This window comes from Eufriesea mexicana, unplaced genomic scaffold, assembly GCF_001483705.2.
Source record: "Eufriesea mexicana isolate 0111107269 unplaced genomic scaffold, ASM148370v2 scaffold1369, whole genome shotgun sequence".
Classification (NCBI taxonomy): domain Eukaryota; kingdom Metazoa; phylum Arthropoda; class Insecta; order Hymenoptera; family Apidae; genus Eufriesea; species Eufriesea mexicana.
The window spans coordinates 379,153-400,156 of NW_016909479.1; the positions used below are offsets into that span (position 1 = coordinate 379,153).

Genomic DNA, 21,004 nt, shown 5'->3' on the forward strand with positions numbered 1-21,004 from the left:
GGAATGTCAAATAGTCTTTACGCAAAAATAATCAGACGATATAGTTTTTACCTAAGGATAATTCTACCAGCACAATCAATGCAAACCGCTTGGTTGTAACGCGCCATTTCAATATGGCGTCGGTTGAATTGGATTTGAAGTAGTACAGATAGTACGCGCGGATAGTGCGAGTAATATAATTTGTTTCTGTCGCGAGCCTAAGAAAAATGGCAAACGATCTGTTTTCACATGAAAATCATCGTATAATAATCCTAAGCGCAATAAATCTGCTTTACTGCATATCTGCAACTCCAGTTACGGTACAACGTCTTCTTTGTTATCTCCTGTGCTATAATTTGCAACTCAGTGGTGTGACTCGTAGAATGGGTGGCGTTTCTAGAAACAAAGCAATGCCAATGCCCCTTGATATGGAAAACAAAACACAATGGAATATTATAGCTACCTCGCTGACTGCTTTCAGCTCTCTTTATCGTTTGAGAGAAAAATTGAATTATTTTCTGTCAATGCTTTCTCGAAGCCTTTAGAGGCAAGTTACTTGGCTGTTTCTAATTGAAGTATGTATTAAACTATTTTGCTAACGATATTCGAGCAATTTTATTAAACATCGAATATGCCGTTTTAACATTGAAAATCTTGAAGTAACCGAAGAAAATTGAAAACGTTCTTAACCTAACCTAAAATTCAAAATGATTTAATAGGAATATTAAATAGCTTCGGCGTAATTATGTTCACAATGAATATTATAATTACCGTCGAAATCGATAGGATATTATCGTTTAAAGATGAAGAATTCAATTTTGAACCGAAACAAAGGATATTGCTGTTAATGTATATATATTTCTCTTAGAAACATCTTCGCCGCCTCGAACCTGTCAAAACGTGCGCATGCGCTGAAGGGGGAAATGAAACAACAGAGAATGTCATTGACCCCGAGTGCATGTATCTAACGAGAGGTTAAGGTTAATTTTATCACTCTATAGTGAAAAATACTTCCTTTCTCCACCGACGTGGAATTCTATGCAACCATCAAAGATCGAAGAAAGAACATGGCTGACCCCTCCATCTTTCGTATAAGTATGTGTCTATATTCGATAATTTAAATTCATCTTTGCAAGTTCACGCCGATACGAATTTTCTATGAAATAAAAGATACAACCCCTGATCATATATATATATATATATTCCTTCTTCACGAAATGTTCTAAAACGTTTGATCAAAGACTGCTAAAACCGGTAGAGGATTAAAAATTTGTCCGATAATGTCTGAAACGATCAATTAATTCGGAATATAATTTAGAAATCGTCGAAAGCTAGAGAGTTATAAATTCGTTGGGTTTATAGCTCTGCAATAGTGGTAGAAAGGTGCATGGGAGTATCGATCTTTTCTCTTTGCAAAAGTCTCGAACTTTCTCGTAAAAAACGTTAACAATGTTTTTGGAACGAAACATTTTACTCGGATAAAATCACCGAGACAAGTATCGGACGTATTTTCGTCTCGTATTAAATTAGAAGACAAAAGGACCGAAGAAAATCTATTCAAATACGGCGCTTGACGCCACGTGCGGCAGATTTGAATCTGTAGCGAATATTAATTTGCAGCGATTGTTCATTATCGAATTTCCGTTGATTAGCCGATGCAGAAAGTCAAAAGCTATCGCATGAAACGATAAAACGATGAAGAGACTGATATCAAAGCGATCTGAAATTCTCCTTATCGACAATCAGACGACGCATCACACTGTTCGGTATTCACTTACCCCTGAAAAAGTTGATTCCATTTCAAAATCTTCAATAATTATTCCCATCGATTGCACCAGATATCCCAGAGCTGTGTATGAACTCGCCTGAATCTGCTATACGTCCGCCATACACTGTGTGGACACACTGCACGCACACACCCGTTACACAGCACAATTAACCAAAAAAAAACCGACGTTTCCAGATTCAAAGAGAGAGAATAAACACTTGCCACTTTACCAGACACCCGCGTCACTTATCGGAAGATTCCATGTCACCTTTCTGTCAAGGCTCACAATCGCGATTCGCGCGACCGATTTCAGGGGAAAACGAACCGAGAAAAATTCGAACCTCCGGTCTGCTATCTCGCGATTTTCAAAATAGTTTGGAAAAAATATCCGGTGGGGAATGATTGTTGAAATTTTCATAGAAATTAGGTGGTACATGGTGAGTAATCAGGTTTCCTATACCGGAAGTGTCTCTGAAATACGTAACCATGTTAAATAACCGCGGGAGGGGACTAGAATTCACTCGTTAAACACTGTTTTCCTTTTCCGCGAGCAAATTACCGGAGGAACGAGTAGAACTAGAGAAAGATCGTATATAAATATGGTTAGGACTGAAAAACCGACAGGAAGTGGATAGGGAAGCACGTATTCGTTTTTCGAGCATACGGCTGCGCGAGAAGCGAGCTTCGTCAGTGACAGCGACAGACTGCGTGCCGTGGGACGCCAGCTGAACCAGCGAACGAACTAAGACATGGACGGTGGAACGTGGACGGGAGGAACGGAGGAACGAGCGAAACTGCGGACTATCAAGCTTGCACCTTTGCTCCCTGACAACGATGAACCGCGGTCCCGGCTGCACTTTGTGTTCCACTCTCGCCGGCCCTCGCATCATCTTTTTCATAAGGGACTCAAAGAACAGGGGGAAGAGTGTGCTGCTTACCCGGTGCATCAAGAATTTCATTGGCCTCCGTGCGATGCAACACACTCCACCCGGATGAACCTTCCCATATCCCATAACCCTGCAACACGAATTATTTAGGAAAAATGTTACGTGGAGAATTTGTAATAACACAGAGAAAAATGTGATTTTTGTTTCAGAATCGTGTAATGATAGACGCTGCAAGGGTGAGAAAGGAAAGTCTCATCCTAGTTCCGGAGACGAGGTCGAGGCATCTCGTGCGGAAAAACCGAACGACGGGGTCAGACGGCCGGGTTCAGTGACACGGAGAGAATTTGCTTTTCCGCGGGGGTGGAAAGTGGTGGAACAGAGACGGAGGTTGAGAGGGGGTGGCTACTGGATTGGTTATATGGAGGGGTTACAAGAAGGGAGGGCTCGACAGGGTAAACGTACTTACACGCTAGCACGAATTCGGCGCGAAGGAGAACCGGAACGAAGTCGAATGTTCGTATAGTTGCAGAGAGCTTCGAGGTTGCCTCTGAGACGCACATGGCTGTGTCCTCGCTCTTTCTCTCTTTCTCTCTCTCTCTCTCTCTCTCTCTCTCTCTCTCTCTCTCTCTCTCTCTCTCTCTCTCCCTCTCGTACTTTTTCCTTCTCTATCTGGTCTTTGGTCTCTCACCCTCTTTCAGTCAGTGGTCTGTCGCGTTCCGTCTCTGTTTCTCGCAGTTCTCTGTTTAGGCCGTGCGAAATTCAGTGCCAGTGGCGTAACCAGTAGGGGACCATCGACCCCACTCCACATTGCTATAGTCTCACACTTACCCCTCCCTCGAACAGTCGGCCAGCGTTGCCACTTGCCAATGGCGTTGCCAGCACGTTGCAACCGAGTGGGAGACAGCCCCCTCCCCCTGATATCCCGCCTAAGGTCGACTTAGAAAATCAGCCAGCATGCAGCGAAAATCCCGCCTGCGATGTCGTTTTGACCCTATCTAATTTTTATCGACGACTATCTCTTTGTCCCTCTCTCATTCTCTCTCCCCCTCTCTCTTTTCAACGAGTGGTGTATTCATTAATCACCTGAGAGAAATTGGGGAATACCTTTTTAAAAGTTAAATTGTAGAAGCTTTGGTATCATCCTTGATCTTTGCTTATGTTATATTTGTTTGGCCTCATCGTCGATCGTAGAAAATTAAGACTATATGGACCTTTCACAATTTCGATTAGTATAATTGTTCACACGATAGAGAAATAAAGTTATGTTCTATTCCATAGCTAAATTTAAATTTGATTATTATAAAAGACACGTATATATCCTGCCGATCAAATGGATTCTGACAATGTAATAGTCTTGTAAGATTCGTAATAATTTGTGATAGACTAATGTAACAGTAAAATGTCACTAAACAATTTTATTTTCCTGTGCATCGAACGGACCAGTCTCTCCTCTTACGAGGAGCTGGATGCATGCGAGCTTGCCGCCTGTCCACACAGATACAAGTACACGCGTGTGTCTGCATAGTGCGTTCACATGAAAGCTTGAAAAGTGCAACGGACGACATATCTCGTGCTGCTGGCTGCATATACGTAGTGGGGGTGGTGGAGGCCGACATGGCGGCCAGTTTTCTGGAACGTGCACGGGTCTGCCTCTACCAATTTTCTCCCTCCGGCCAATCTGCCTCTCAATCTTTATCTCCTTCCTTCCTTCCATGCTCTTTCGTTTTCTTTCTTGCCCTCTTATTTCTTGAAAAGGAAGAGGAACCGGCTGAGATTGAAAAGAAACATCCACTGAATTATCAAACTTGTTTTTATCAAAACTGTAGTGGCGCAACGTGAACAATTGTATATAAAAATATTGATTTGATCAGGTACCATGTATACGTAAAATTTACGATATACAGAATCCCCTGAGTGTTCTTTAAGCTTCTTTGGTCACAGATTAAATCGCAAGAAAAATTAATTAACGTGAAGATCATAGATGAAGGATCATAAAGCGGATCCACAAGGTTCGGTCCCCCAGTATGTTAAATATTTGTCGTCACAGGCTTCATTACTCTCGAAAGGTTGATCAAGGGGCCGCGGAGAGGCAGCAGAAGTCAATAAGCAGAAGAGCCAAGTGTCGGCGAAGGTGTGCAGGCTAAACTTTAATTCATATGAGTGAATATCGCTCAATCGAGCCGAGAAGATTTCGTCGTCCACGCTTCGCTGCCGCCTTCCATAAGTGTTCTATCCATTCTGTTTCACACTGTTTCAAACATCTCGATTAGACACAGCTATAGTATATAATGCCTAAAATCTGATCGAAAATCAAATAACTATGCAGAAACTTAAAAATTGACAGTCGTTTATCAACCAACATGGCTGCCACCTTTGTACCACTTTAACGGTAGAACGGTTTACCTATGCAACAACTGCTTATCACGAAATAACGTGCCTGATCATCCATTAACTGCAAGAATACGAGTTCCTATTAACGAGGAAACTTAAATAATTCCTAAGATTATAATATTCATTCCTCTTCTCCCCTCCTCTTCAATCCGTTTCGACACTGTCACGGATATATAATCGGGGATGAAAGAGTAGAGCGAGTCAGAGAATACCAGACAAGGACAGACAGCCTGTATAAGAGGAAAAGAGAGAGAAATAGCGAGTGAAAGAGGGGAGGAGAGCGAGTGCAGTTCTCGCGATCCAGCGTGCGTTGCACTCCGCACGAAGAAACATCGTCCGGGCGGGTCGAGGAAGGAGGAGATAGGTCTTCGTGCATCCTCGGCCCGCGTCGGAGCTTATATTGATCACGAGAGAGTGCACGATATTCGAGAATACATTATACGCGGACTCTAGCCTAGCCGGACTACCTATAGTCACGAGGAGTATAGGCGACCAGGCCGCTGCACTCTACCCCCCCTCTGTCAACCCTTCCCCTACCCGGTACAGCGACTTGATCCCCACCTCTCTTGATTATCTACCTCTCTCTGTCCAAAGTACTCTCTGCATCTTTTCGTTCTTCTTGCTTCAACTGAGCTTCCAGTCCAGCGATGGGTACTCATTTCTCCCTCCATATAGAGTTTGCGAACAATTTTTAATGGTAAAAATAATAGTGACTGATAGGTAAATTTGAATTCATATACGATTTAGGAATATTCGGTGGTCGAGGTTATGTTTCTTGAAAACCTTTAGTTTTTAAGAAGATACTTAATAATATAAAATTGATAATAGGTACTGATACGAATGTTTATGCTTAATTAGTCAAAGATACTTCGAATCTATCACTACCACATTTTATGCTCCTTCCCCTTCAACTATCCCTCTCGAATACATCCAGTGCTAGACTGTCCGTTCTCTTTCCGTTTTATCTACTATCTTCTCCTTCCTCTCTGTTCCTCTGCCTCTCCTTCTCTTTGTCATATACCCCCTATATCTCGTTTATTTTCTGCTATTCTTTTCTCTCCATCAGCTAGTCTGTCCTCTCTTTCTCTCTCTCCCCTCCCCATCTCTCCCTCTTCCCATCCTCATGGTTAGTTTCTGCCTGTACCACCCTCATTGGAGCCAATTGCCTGTGTATTTCCGGCTAAAATTTATAAGTTTCGCAAACGTATAAAGAGATGATCATTCTCTAACCTTATAGTTATAACAAAATGATTAAAAAAAGGAATACTCTACGAATAGATGTCCACGGTACAGGAAGTTATCGCATTATCACTAGACTAGCCATCATAGAACCTTCGGAACAGAGCCGTGAAGCACTCTCCTGAGGCGCGAGTATTAATCCAGAAGGTTCTTCGTAGCATCCCCCGGGAGTCTCCCCACTTGTGGAGGAGACGTCGACGACGTCGATGGTGGGGATCCGGGAGGAAAGGGGGGCAGGAGGGGCGATGTGCGGGCAGGGGACTGCTGTGGGTATGCACGGTAGGGGCAGGAGAGGACCTTGGCCTTTTCGCGGGGCAAAAATAAAACCTGTTGACACCGAAGCCCCGCGGACGCAAAGGAACCTCTCTGTCTCCCTTCCTCGACCAGTTTCCAATATCTCTCTTAAACATCCGTCTGCTGATTGTCCTCGAAATACCCGATTTTTGAATTTTTTCATACGGGTTAAGTTGCTATTATTTGTTAGTGAAAGCTCCAAGTTGCTGTAAAAATAGAAAAGGAGAATAGGTTAATCGGAAAGTAGAATGGAGTGGAATGAGACACATTTGTATTCCCGCGCTCGCAAAGCTTCATCGTTACTGTCGATGCGTGAAATGAACGCCCCCGCGGCTTTATGCGCCCCCAGATCCGGATTTCATCGCATGTCACGGCTCCGCCTCGCACGCATTCCTTTCTGCTGTTTCGGCCATCTTTTTTGCTGCATTAACCTCCTTCAATTCTTCTTTCGATACCGTACCAAGACCGTGCACTGCGGTATATTTCTTCCAAATTTTAGCATCTAGGTTTCATTAACCGGTCACTGTAGTCAATTCTTCATAACATCTTTAAATTCCTCTTCGCTTAAAGTTGTACAGCAATTTCACATTCAGCCGTACCCGCATCTTCTGGGAAAATACACATTACTCAGAGGATACCCCAACATTATATACATTAATACTGGCCGAATGCATCTCATCCTGAATGTTTTCCCTTTAACATTGATCATGTCGCTTTACCGTTTGCTTTCTGCATGTTCGCACGTATACGACGTTCAACAATACACCTTAGCACAGCTAGACAAGTCAAAGACGATGAGAAGTGGCCTCCAGCAACTTCAACCTAACTATAATCAAACGTCACGACCTCTACACACTGTACTACCTGGATGCGGAAAAAGTGATATACAGCTGTGACAGTGATCCAGCTTACCAATTGTTCCTTCCTTGTATTTATGAGAAAATTTAATTTAAGAAGTAACTCGAAGATCCTATTTCCTTTCTTTACATGCCTGCGCCTTAATCTAATTGGTAACCGTCACTTCAATTGAATAACAATAGTTACAAGTAGTCCTATCAGTAGATAATATTGAAGTTTGTTCATGAAAGAATACAAATAATCAACAAGCTAAATCAAAATGAAAATACATTCTATAAGAATGCATCTGTCCAATGAATGCGGAAAATGAGTTTATGTAGAGAAGTGCAATTTTTCTACAAAGTTGAACGATTCCCGGTAAGAGAAAAGGTCACGCACACCTGCGCAGATATGGTGCAGGTGTGTGCACTGCGCATAGACATCGATGCACAGCTTTGTGAGCCTCCACCGATGTAGAATAACTCGGTACTCCTCGGCTAGACAGGCCAGAGACAGAAAATGGCGTGTCGATGTACTTCCTCCTCGTAACAATGTATTTTCCATTGAGCAACACTTTATCTACAAATTTAAACAACGTCAAATACATTTGAAAATTAAATGAGATATAGATATTGATAAAAATAGCGCGAAATTAATAATAAAAGGAACAAGATTATTTAATGTCGAATAGAAAAGTTATATTGACAGAAGCAACGGTATAATGTATCCATAGTCAATGGGGAAACGCATAAAGAGAGGGCTGGCCTAACAGGCCATATCGGAAAAGTTCTCATTTAGCCCCTAGCCAATGAAAGACCAGGTGGGTCCTTATGAAAAACTCCCGAAGCGAAAGGGTCACGCCTGTCAACCTCAGGAGACCTTAGAAAAGTGTCCCAATGGAGGGGGAGCTCGAGTGCATCTGCATCCGGGAATTAATACGTAACGTATTAAACAATTGAACAAGGCTGGAGGTAGACTAGCTAACTACAATTTCAACCGAGTTATTTTCAACAAAATTTCTATAATAAATAATTGTTAATAATTTCATTGTAACTGCAGTTTATACGTGAAAGAAAGAAAATATACCAAGATCGTGTCTTTATTCGAGAAGACTTAGCGAGGTGCCTTACAAATAATGATAAAATATCTAGTCATCATTGTTGATTTCTTCCTGATCAAAAGCAACCTTCCATCTGTAAAAGTAGTCGAGATAAAAAGAATGTTTAAGACAAAAAGCAAATGAAAAGGAGTACGGAAGAGAGGAAGAAAAGGGAGAGAGAACCTTGGCCCACAGGCCTACTGCAGCTCTGCAGCTTGCTTGCAATGTGCCTCCACCACTCAGCCATTCATGTGGGAAACACCCTAGTATCCGTTCGTCGTGGGGCTGGGCCAACAACCGCCGGAAAAATTTCTCTTTCGATGCACCGCAACGGCCCCGCCCCATACACCAGGGTATGGGGAAGAAAAGTTTGGGATAGATGGTGCAAGCTGGCCATTGCAATGTCCGCCGGTCTGCTTGAGATGGAGATTCTATGAAAGATCGAAAATCATCTTCTAGGCCACTTTCAGGCTCGATTCGTAGAGAAATGATGAGATTATAAAGATTACTTGAATTAAATACCTACTTAATCGTACAACATGAGGTTACGCAGTTAAGTAAACTCATTGGAATATGTAAAATGACATTTATAAACAGGCAGCAGAAAATGGTCGTAAGGTGGTCGGTGCTAAAAATGTTAGTTACTATATTAAAATCATTTTTATAGTATATTTTTATTAATTCATTATATACTAAGATATTTGATAAAATTATGTTTTCCAAATTACCATCAAGTGCGTTGCCAAGGTAAAAGATGTATAATGTATGTATTACAAATAGTTACGTTTATTGACAATGGAACTGACCGGCCATATGACACCGACCTTCTATGGTTTACGATCTCATTAGTCTAACCTAGTCCACATGGTATCTTCTTGCTTCTTTAACCTCACACGATCGAATAGTTCGATAACATTATGCACGCTTGAACTTGCTCGACATCGGTTCCCGCGTTTCAATCAGCTCGAGAATCGCAAGCAACGCAAGGGGAATCGATACAGGTATCGATTTTCAATTGTATCGGCAACATATTAATTGATACTAAGCAAAATATTTTAGTCATTCTTGAAGTTTCAACTTTATATGCGAATTTGATATTTTTCTTTAATAAAAATATTAAAATCCTGGTATCAACATCTTGTACTAGTGATTTTTTATTAGTACTATTTAACAATAAATAGGGTCTTTCGTTTTTTGTCGAGTATTCAAATTTTATTGTCGAAATGTATTGATTTATCTCGAAATTTAAAAAGTTCTTCCTTACTATCGATATTGTACTGTCAATATTCGAGCAATTGTCGACAAAAACAATCAGGATTTAAGCAATGAAATTAATATTAAAGATTCATTTTCAAATTCATATTGCGTCATATCACTAACCTATTAAATACGTGAATCAAACTTAATATTAACTTTTGATAAATTGAATTATATACTTTGATTATTATTTCCCAAATCAATACGTCAGATTCGCATACTGAACTTGATCCCGTTTCTTCTCGTCTCTGATCGAGAACGCGTGCCAGTATCAAACGAAAAACAGCGGATGTGCGAATTCTGATCTTTACCTCGGTAGTCCAGTCAGAACAGGAACGTCGTCGCATCCCATGGACCCGTGTGTACACTTCTCTAACCGTAGAAAATCCAACGACATAGGAAACAACGGAGAAAAGAACGTGGCGATGTATATATCCTATATCTATCGAACACCGTTCCTTCGTACGTCAGGTCGCCGCTCCCTGAGAGATCACTGCCCTCACGCACACCCGGTGCCTTCTCTCGTTCCTTCGGCCGGTCGCGTCGTGTGTCTCTCTGCCCCGACGACGGGGACCAGGAATGTATCGCGAAACTAGCGTACCCCTCGCAAACAACATACACACGAACTGTCTAAATTTTCAAACAGTTTATTCAACACACTTCGCAATTATATATCCAGTTCTCAATTATTATGAACACTGTCTCAACGAAAGGAGAAACGTAAAGGATCATGGGAATATGAAGTAGGAACACATACAAAATTTGAGGTAGTGGTGAGACCGTTTCGACAGTTATTGCAAAAATATCATGAACTTAAGTATGTATTTAAAATATATTTTTATATAACCACACTTTCACGTAGAGATTCAAACAGCCAACAGTTTCGTGAAAATCATGGTCTCTGCTCGCGAATACGTTGGTCCCATCACTACCAGTCGCAAATTTTCCTCCCTCGAGTCCAAATTTCGAGACTATCGATCTGTCTCGGAGATCTGATGGACAACTTTCATCAAACATAGTGATCACTCGCGAACAAGCAAATTCTCCTTGCAGTAACTTGCGTAGATCGATCAGCATGCAGATCAGAAACGTTTTTCGTAATAGATTATGCGCCGACGGAGTGCACTGGCTGTTCACGTACCGTCGAACTCACATACTTGAACCGTGTCTCGTTCGCGAATTCGCGGCACACAGACTGCTGGCAGCCGATTGCAAAAACCCCTTCTTTTCGCAGCGGAAAGAACAAGGGATTCAGAAACCCTACCCCCCGGGGCACGTGTGAGTGTATGCAGGCTGCACGTCCAGCGCACACCACGGTACACAATGTATACATGCACGAAAGGGGAAGCCGACGTACACGAGCCGGCAACGAGACGACTATTTCCATTATTTCGCCGGCACGCGTGGCAGACTTGTTCAACAAGCGCAACGTCGCCATCTGTGTCGTGAACTCCGCATCACATAATCGCAAATTGACCGACGAATAATACTGTCCTTGATCTACAGAATTTTGCGCTTGCATAATCATTGCTTGAACAGACAAGAATTGATATAATTTTTATACTAATTGAAGGGGTTAAAATAGCTATTTTAATTGTACTTATAACTAACTTTGCACAATTTAATGATAAACAATTTCAGATTATTTAAAAATATTTATCAACGATAGAAATTTGTTTTAATTTTCAAATACTGCCATTTTTCGCGCATTTTTTATTTAACCAATGAGGATAAAAAGGACATTTTGATTGGATAATTTGCAATAATTTGCTTATAACGGAATTTCTACGCTGTAATGGAAATTAACCGAAATTAGCACGAATTAGCCGAGATTGGTGAGAATTTTGTACTTAATTTATTAATATCAATAAATCTGTTTTAGAATTTATTTAATAAAGCAATATTATTTAAAACCGATTTGTTATTTTCAGAAGACGATAGCCCTCTCCGAGTTTGGTATCGCATTTCTTTTCTCTTTTATAGTCAAGTAATGCATACTTAATTTGATGACAAGAAAACAATGCATAATTTGTAAGTTATATTCTTTCTCATAATTATTAATTTATGATCTCTTCTTTTGATTGTCTAAACATGGTTAATTTATTAACATCGATACCTTTTTTCCTTTTCCTTTCTTTTTCTGTAGAGGAATGAGCGGAAAACGACATACGACACAAGAAAAACCATTTCATCCGTTAATTTTTCCCTTAATCTTTGTTACTTTTTATTGGTATGTAATATGTATAATAATATATTAATATTTTATCAGTTTTTTCTTTCCATAAATTAAATAAATAACTCTTGACTGTGATATTATTAAACAAAATATTTTACAAAAGTAAATAGCTATAGATTGCCAGGTGTTCAGTGAAGAGTGAGGATAGATGTATTTTTTTTTTTTTTTTACTATATCGTCTATTCAAAAGTAACTAGACATCCGAAGCGCATTTTTTTATTCCGTATACGTGATCTTTGGCGAAGTCATGATTTTCTCTTCCTTTTTCTTCAATTATCAAACACTATGTATTCATACATTACAATTACGTTAAACCTGTCTGGCAAATCTCATTCTCGAAACACGATTACCGATTTTATACAAAAAAAAAAGTGAAGAAATTATACAGGACAGGAAGAAAAAAAGTGTAAGAAATAAAGAAGCAATAAAGATTCAAAAGAGAAGACGACGCTTTAAAGATTCTAGTGAAAAGTTTCTGTTGCAACTTTGACTTCCGAAAATGTTTGCTCATATTACGCATCTTAATAACCTGCAAAGAACTATTCACAGCAATTTTCTGTGTCTGAAAAATGCACCGAAGCGTCTGGTTTCTAAAGAAGCCGAAGTAAAATTGACTGAACCATGATGGAGTATTTCTAGCCACGAAGAAAAACAAAATTTTGGCTGTAATGGAACATGATTATCGCCAATAGTCACACAATACACACACGATCCGTTTTTTATGCTTGATAAAAACAACTTCAACGTTTATCATTGTTCAATGTTTAGTCGCTTTTCAATACCACATGATAAAGTATAGGTTCATTTATCATTAATTTCTTTTTCTTTTCTCTTTGTTTGTTTTCTTTTTTATACTATATGTTGGACTGAGGTATTGAGAGGCAAGATGATCGTTTTTTTTTTTATACTCTAGGCATGGCGTAAGGTTACAAGTGAGAGCTGTGAGGCTGCTGCTCGTAAAACAGTACATAGGCTTCGTTGGAAACGACTGACCGCGCTGGAACCACGGACACCCGGTTGTCATTATACTCATGCCACTCCCCCGAGTATGGATGCTTACAATATGCCGTGTAATGACCGGAGTGCGTTGTGCCTGAATGATTCGCGACACCGTACAAATTGTACGTACAACCCGGAACTTTGGGCGCGGCAAAGGCACTGAGATCCAAACCTGTCAATGGAAAATCTACCATCACGTTTAGCTTGTTGCGGAATCGTTCCATCGGTGAGAAACGTTTTAAATCTATGATTGGCATTTCATTAAGGAAAATATGACAAAAAAAAAATAGCAAATCCGACATTTTGGTATTTAAAAAAGAGAATACTAGTAATGGAGTAAAACAGTTAATAGTAGTCCAGAATAAACGAATCTTATACACTTTTTTGTGCACTTCATTAAAGGAGGAAAAGGATACGAATAACAAGAATCTTCGGAAACTTCTGTATGCTGAAGCTCTTCGTGCACTTTCTCCTCATTTGACACTTGGAACAAGTCGGCTTCTCATCACCATCGAGCACTTCTTCTCGTGTGAAATGTTCCAAACATTGGCTCAACTTTACTGTACCACTTCTAGCTGGTATTGGTAAGCTTAGATCCCAAAAAGGGTCCAACGTGACCGACACGTGGTCGCAGGAGGTACAGTGTAACGACGAGCGTAATTGACCCACAAACACATCCACTATCATACTGTCTTCACTGCGCAGGTAGCGCTTCCAGCTCTCGACTGCCTTTTGACTATCCCTATTTCCAAAAGTAACAAATAGAAACTTTAGTTGCGATAATTCTTGGCAACTGTTTCTTATTTCCTTATTTCTATGTCTACAGATAAAATTTAATATTTCCTTACGTGTACATTTCAGGAATATCTGTATGTATTGGCTGTGGTTTCACTGTCACCCTGTTCACATCCTCATGCAGTCCTTCTAACAAGTATCTGAGAAATTCTTGAGCATCCTGTTGACTGTATCCCATGAAACGTGGTGCGAATCTTTGTATCTGAGATTTGAGTGCCGTTGTGTTAACCACGAGATTACCGCCCACCTCCCACAGCTCATGAATCACCTGGCTGAATGCTTTAATTAGGGCTCCTTTCATGCTGCTTGTGCTGGTGTTTATATCTGTCAGGTACTGTTCATTTAGCAGATATTCCAATAACGGTCTCGTATTACTCAGACATTGGATTACACTGTTCATAAAACACTGAAAGATGGTAAAACAATTAGTATTTTCATATTAGCCATTAATTTCATGTAAATGGAGGGAACAGCATTATACGAAGTAAAACAAAGATATATTGATATATTCACAAAGTTTCAGTTAGAAAAGTTGAAATATCTAGATTCACTTTATGATGCCTATAATGCTGGATCCTTAATTAATTTACAAACATATATACTCACTGTATTCCCGATATTTCGCAACCCGTTTAATCCACATCGCTCATCGCGATGGGCCTGTAACCGATTACGTGCTGATTTGTTTGTCGGGCTTCCTTCCTGGAATAGAAATCGATTACTCACTTTTTGAAAATTAAATTAATTTTTTCTAGGTTCTACATTTCTACAGGGTCAAAAACCGTCAAATAATGTCACATTCTCTCTGTTCTACGCTCGACTATTTATATTTCTCTAGTGGTGGCGGTGTCTAGCTTGCGGCAAAAAGAGCATATCATATAAATATATGTACACGCGCGCACACTTATACACACACCACGAAGTCGATATAACCCTGGGGATACGTACTATAAAAGGAAAGACCGGTTAGTCGTGGATAAATTATATAGAACACGACACTTGGATTAGTATTTTGCATCATCGGTATTGAAAGAAAAAAATTCCACACAGTACGTACATTTCTCGATGTATTCAACCACAGCACATAGATTGTTCCAAACAGAAAATACGCCCAACATAATATATTCAAGAAAGGGAAGACAGCGTAAATATCTAAGGTGTCGAACAGTCACGAAAATGAAGCGGTGCACAGTAACGCCGTCACCAACGCTGACGTCATTGCGTTCTCGTCCAGGACCGAGTACATTCTTTTTATCTTTTTACTAATATTCACCACGGGCACTCACCTTCGTGCGACTGACTGGAGGCTGTAGAGTAGCGCGCGCGGTCACTACGGAATCGCCGAACTGTACTGAGTAAACACCGGAAGAGACGTGTTTCTGGGGCGTCAGAGGTGCCACGACGCCTAGCAGGAACGCGTACACGAACAGCAAAGTGATCACTGCCCACATACACCACAACCCCCAGCCTATCAATTGGGTATAAGCCAGTTTATACGGTGTAACTTTCGAGAATCACCAGACCCTCTGCATCAATCCATCTATACACAACTTTGATCAATCTTTCGATTACAATGTGAGATGAACATGAGAAAGGAATAAACGTCATTTTATTGGAGATATCTTTGGAAATTGGCAAAAATAGGAAGAACTGTAAAATACTACAAAATTCGAACAATAATAGTCGATGAGAGTTGAAGAAATGTTTCTGCGGTCACACGCGAATCTCTTAGCATATATTCAGAAATATCCCACTCGTATGATCATCCCCCCACTCCATGGTCAAAATGATGTACTAAACTGGCACGCTACTCGTTGTTAGCAATGACAGAGATGGTCTGAACTGCGAACAAGATCACACCGATCACTGAGATTCCCCATGTAGGAACAATGTAACTTCAAGTAGCAGATGAACCAGGATATATCGTGTGCTTCTTATGTATAAGAACTTCGACACAGAGGACACCCGTTGCTACTAGGTACCGTTATGTTATGTGAAATCCGTTGACCGCCGGTTTTCTCTCTCTTCCCCTGCCAAAGAGCTGTAGTCTATTAATAAAAGGCAGCTCTCGCGACTAACCGTTGAACAGACTGGCGTATATTCGAAGAAAAACATGGACTCGTTTCGTAACATGCGACTAGACGAGCAATAGGAATGCATAAGCTAACCTTTTGATGCATGTCGTCCCTTATTTTCCATCTATCACCACTATCCTGTAAACTATACAGCACCAAAGTTTTGTTACGAGCCACTGAACCCTCCATAAGACAAGGAAAATGGCGAGTCACGAGATACTGATCTGTCATGGCCTTACATACACGAATATATGCATAAAAGATGGCGGATGCGTTTTTGGCTACGTTTAGAATTGCTATAGGACTATACACTACTGAATGTCTCTTAATAATAGAATGGTGAAATGAAACGAAAGGCTTTAATATGCTATATGTCAGAAAGAAACCTTTACAATGCAACTAATAGAAAGAAGAAACTATAAGAAACAAAATAATGGAAACCAAGAGAATTCGTACGTTTACAATGTAGTACTGTGCAGGTTATAGTTTGTTCTCTTAGAACACATATCTATTGACGGTTCTGCTAAGTAAAAGTTTCATGAGGCGAGATTACGACGTCTTCCCAATGAATAATTAACGAAAATTACTTAGGGACACTCACAAACTGGTCGGTGACCACGCGGTAGAGATTTTGATGAGCCGTGGACGGTGTAGTGGGCGATGAGGTCAGATTACTGGCAGTATTTGCGCTTGTCCTCGAGAAATGACTATCTGGTCTCCTGGACGTGGAAGGTAGAGATGGGTCATCCCCATAGGTACCCAAGGGTCTTCCCGCCACACCGTTTTGCAAAATAGGCGGCGTGCCGCCTACGAACCAGGTCTGATCGATACCGTACGAGATAGACACGTTCCGTTGCTCCTCACCGTCTTTAAAACTTTCCGGATCCCCAGTGCGACCACCACGAAGGAACGCAATCGCGTCGATGGAGGTGACAGCGTCGTTGATGCCGCGTATTACCTCACCAGCGCCTCTAATCTCGCCCCCGACTTCGATGCCGTCCTCCTGTTCCTCTAACTCTTGGATAATCTTCTGATCGTTGTTGTTAATCAGCAGCTCGTCGTTACTCGGATTAGTGGCTAGGTTAGTGAGCAAGTCGAGCTTAACACCGATCAAACCAGCACCGCCAGCACCGCCACCGGGCATAGGCGACAAGAGGTTGCGCTTAGCTGGTGAAACCTCGTCAATCCGATGGGCAGCACCGCGTTGCTGCTGTTGTTGCCGATGGTGCCAGTTGTTCAGCTTGTTGTTTTCGTCGTCCTCGTCGTCATCGTCCTTGTCACCGTCATCGGGGTCGTGATCGTGGTCGCGGTCAGGGTCGTGGTTGTGGTCGCGGTCGTTGTTGTTTATCCCATATTGACCGGGATTACGAACGTCCTCGGCGCTGCTGCTGTTATTCCCATTACTGTTGTTGTTATTATGTTGATCGTCATCGGATTTATTGTCGTCCTCGTTGTCGTCGTTGTCGTCGTTATCGTCCTCGTCCTCGTCTAGATTGCGGATCGTACCGCGCTCGTCGATCGTTACCTCGCCAGGCGACGCGGTACTGTCCGCGCGTGCATGCCCGCTGCTGAGCACCGTGCTGCTGGACAGTGGCCTTCTCTTCGACCTGGACCAGAGTGCACCACTGACAGCGCAGGAAGACGACGAGGAGGACGAGGAGAGCGACGACTCCGGACGATGATCTCTGCCGGTACGTTCGACGACTATGTCACGATCGTCACCACCAAACAACTCCGTCAACGAGGAACCGGCTGAATGATGCTTCCACTGATGATGATGGTGGTGATGATGATGATGATGGGTTCCACTTGTGGTGGTGGTGGTGGTAGTGGTGGTGGTCGTGGTGGTGGTGCTGCTGCTGCTACTGCTGCTCGTTTGACGAATATTCGGTATGTAACCGGACGGTGAGTACCTGATCAGATCCGCTGCAATTTCTAGTCTAGACGAGGATTCCGGGATTCCTCTATCCCTGGACGAACTGCCGACAGAGATGCTCGACGAGGACGACGATGTGGACAAGCCGAATCTGCTACCGCTGGTGCCGTTTACAGTCACATTCGTAGCCGTGCTACCGCTACTGCCAGTGCTGCTGTACGTCGACGACGAAACTGACCTGCAAACGTTCAGCCAATGTGAATATTGCGAACATCCTTTTTCATTCGTCTGGGCCCGCGGCCAAGGGCTACCCTCTCTTTCTCTGGATTACGCAATCCTCGGCCAGCATACGCGAAACACGCTCGTAAACACACGCACGCGCAAATCAAATATATAAGTAAACGAATAAGCAATTCGTTTGTGTGTGTGTGTGTGTGCATTAATGCTAATTAATAATAAGATAAATCTCAGCAGGGCTGCTAGGTTTAACGAGATATAAATGTAAATCTTTTAACTAGAAAAGTTCGCCAACTTCTCTAGTTTACGTGATAATTATGAACCTATCGTCATTTGGTTGGCAAAGTAGAACTCCTTCGAATATTTTACCTTCAAAGGTTCGCAAAATATGAATATTCTTCTCCAAAACCGAGCATCCCTTTTAACTCCTACGTACTTAACGAAAGGTCAAAATTGTTTCAGAAAGAAGAGGAAAACAAGCAAGAAAAGTATCAAGGAGCATAAGAATAATTGCCTCTGTGAATAAAGGAAAAGAAGTTGGTACATGTGCGATCAGGTCGATGCCGCTGGCCTACATGCTGACCAGATCCTTTTCGGGGTTTGGAGGTTACTAAATCAGACGCGTGACACCGTTCGTGGATTTGGAAATAGCGCCGGGAACACGCACTAGATATTTAAAATATACACGCATTCTTGCGCGCGCACGCGTGCACTAGATATCTCGTTGCGGTAAAAGGAGACGGGATTCCGGGGAGAAAGTAAGTGTCTTCTGTCTCCGTCTCTCCACACACTGCATCAGAAGACAATTCGCAGCGAGGTCAAGGCCTTTCGCCACGCTTCCACCACGTCAATCGCGATCGATCAACCCACACGACGTATATTTATACCCACGTGGCTGTTTACCGCGACAGCTATTCCCTGCAGGGATTAGACTCTGTCCTAGCTCTTTAATTGTTTATAACGATTGGTTAGGTGACTCGAAAGTTGCATATTTAATACCTACTTATCTCATCATTCCGTAGTAGCTGATTGATTTTTAATATTTTATTATAGTAACCTCCTAACGAGTATTAGTATTTTTATTTTACTATGAGCATCTAACATACCTAGGACAGTAACAGGAAAATTCGACTTTTTACGCTACTCCATCCATATCAATCAGTTCGAATATGTTAATTATTATTAGTCGTCGAGCAAAACTCCGGTTATAGAAGGTTATATCCACTTTCACATATTATACAGCTACTCAAAAATCAATTAATACAAAAGTCAAGGCTACAGAGGAACAGCCCTCTACCAGTTGTATTTCATTTCATTGAATACTTTTCAAAAATGGCGGCCACAGAGTGGCTGATAGACAACGGACTCTAGCTGTGTATTTAATAGCATGTAAAAAATGGGGCTAACATTTGTTGTCCAAACAACAAAGAAAATCTTCCATCAGTGGCAAGTGAATAGATTCTCGTGCAACTAGTTCCTAGACTGGTACTCCAAATTTGTACCGCCCATTTACTATCAACCTCGACCTTTACCGTCACCTCTTCGACCATGCCATAGAAATGGGGACTTACGCCTCGCGCCCTTCTAATTGGATCATTGTGACACGAACAAAAGTAATTAGGGCATTGTAAAGGGTGTCGTCGGGTACCTGTTGCCGACTGATGTATTTATAACGTGCGTTCTGTAGCCATTTTGTCCACGGCCATCGTTGTGTTCCCCTCGACAGAGAAACGCAATTGGCATGAGCATGATTCATCAGCCGATAAAAAGAAAGGGAAGATCGATGACGAGGAAGTTCCGCCACGTGATCTCTGACCACTATCCTTTCGAGCAGCAACAATCGGTACTTAACGCTTTGCCGCTCGTCTAGCTATAATTAGTTGCCTCAAAAAACGTGGCTGGACCAAACTGCTATTTTTGGCGTTTCAGCAATTCCATTCCAAAAAGGCACATTAGTTTAGTACATTAAGCGATAAAGGTAATGATACTCGAATTCGATTTTAGTTAAGGTAAAGATAGTGGTGATACCAAACTAATGCAATTTAATATTTTGATTAGAACGTTTGCACGAAGTTGTTAAATATCAAGACACGTTATATGTCAAAGAAATTCAAATTGGTTACGTTTGCAACATTCTATATTTTGATGTTGATGTTGACTGAACGAAAGTCAAATCTACAGCTCCATGATATAGCGAGGTCGTAAGTTCAAAGTAACTGAACAAGCAGCTTATCAAACGTTTAAGAAGGTAAGAATCCAGAACCTCAGTCGAATTCTGTAGATGTTTCTTCTTTCATTACTAAAATTTCTTTTGACATTTCCTTACGTTCCTTTTTTAATTGCAGGATGTGTTTCCTTCGTCGAAGACTATATTCTTCTGTTGCTAGAATTCCTGTGAAATCTCCCTAAGATGGGACTATTTTTCAAAATGTAGACGTTTTGGTAAGTTCCAGTTTCATTATGGTGGAATATACGAAAGTGGACAGAAAACCAATAGTGTAATAAAACCATTTCCTAACATTCGCTAGGGATGAATACAGTCCATGAAAGTACTTAAGAATACTTAAGAGAAAGTATTTATGGAGGATGATAATGAAGTAGTCACCAGGAATATTTTCAAAAAGTAAAGAAATATGATTACTAATATAACTAATGATCATAGAGTGATTGTCGTCGCACAATAACGAGATAAGTAATAAATTAATAAATAAATCATAACAATTAGTAACAAATAATTATTAAATTGATCAACCGTTAAAGTGCGAAGATTAGCAGGAACTTAAGAAGATAAAGAATTGAAGCCTCAGATCAAATTACACAAAGTACATTTTAGCTTTGATTTAATCCTCATTGGGGTGGTTAGAAGAACATTGCATGCAAATTTTGGTATAATTACATCAATGTATATCGCCACTCGATGCTTTTATTTCAAACCTCGCTATATCACAATGGTTACGATGAAGATAAATTTCAAGAAAGCAAGTCGGCAAAGCGTTAAATCAAGAAGACAGTTATTTCATCGGATGATATCGGAA

The 21,004-nt window shown here is 41.2% G+C and overlaps 1 protein-coding gene and 1 pseudogene across 5 annotated transcripts in view; both read right to left on the minus strand.

Annotated features, from left to right (window-relative positions):
• The window catches only part of LOC108548006 (uncharacterized), a 17,215-nt pseudogene extending 8,376 nt beyond the window's left edge, over nucleotides 1-8,839 (minus strand).
• Nucleotides 8,840-12,874: 4,035 nt separating this feature from the next.
• The window catches only part of LOC108548019 (ubiquitin carboxyl-terminal hydrolase 20), a 14,082-nt gene continuing 5,952 nt past the window's right edge, over nucleotides 12,875-21,004 (minus strand). For 4 of the 5 annotated variants that reach the window (XM_017900777.1, XM_017900779.1, XM_017900778.1 and 1 more), the window contains 5 exons: nucleotides 16,458-17,970; nucleotides 14,388-14,483; nucleotides 13,835-14,187; nucleotides 13,403-13,728; nucleotides 12,875-13,230 (listed from right to left, as the gene is read on the minus strand). In XM_017900777.1, the coding sequence (XP_017756266.1) occupies nucleotides 12,914-13,230; nucleotides 13,403-13,728; nucleotides 13,835-14,187; nucleotides 14,388-14,483; nucleotides 16,458-17,970 (2,605 nt within the window). In that variant the 3' untranslated portion in view covers nucleotides 12,875-12,913. The remainder of the gene's footprint in view (nucleotides 13,231-13,402; nucleotides 13,729-13,834; nucleotides 14,188-14,387; nucleotides 14,484-16,457; nucleotides 17,971-21,004) is intronic. The other variant, XM_017900780.1, reaches the window with a different exon arrangement.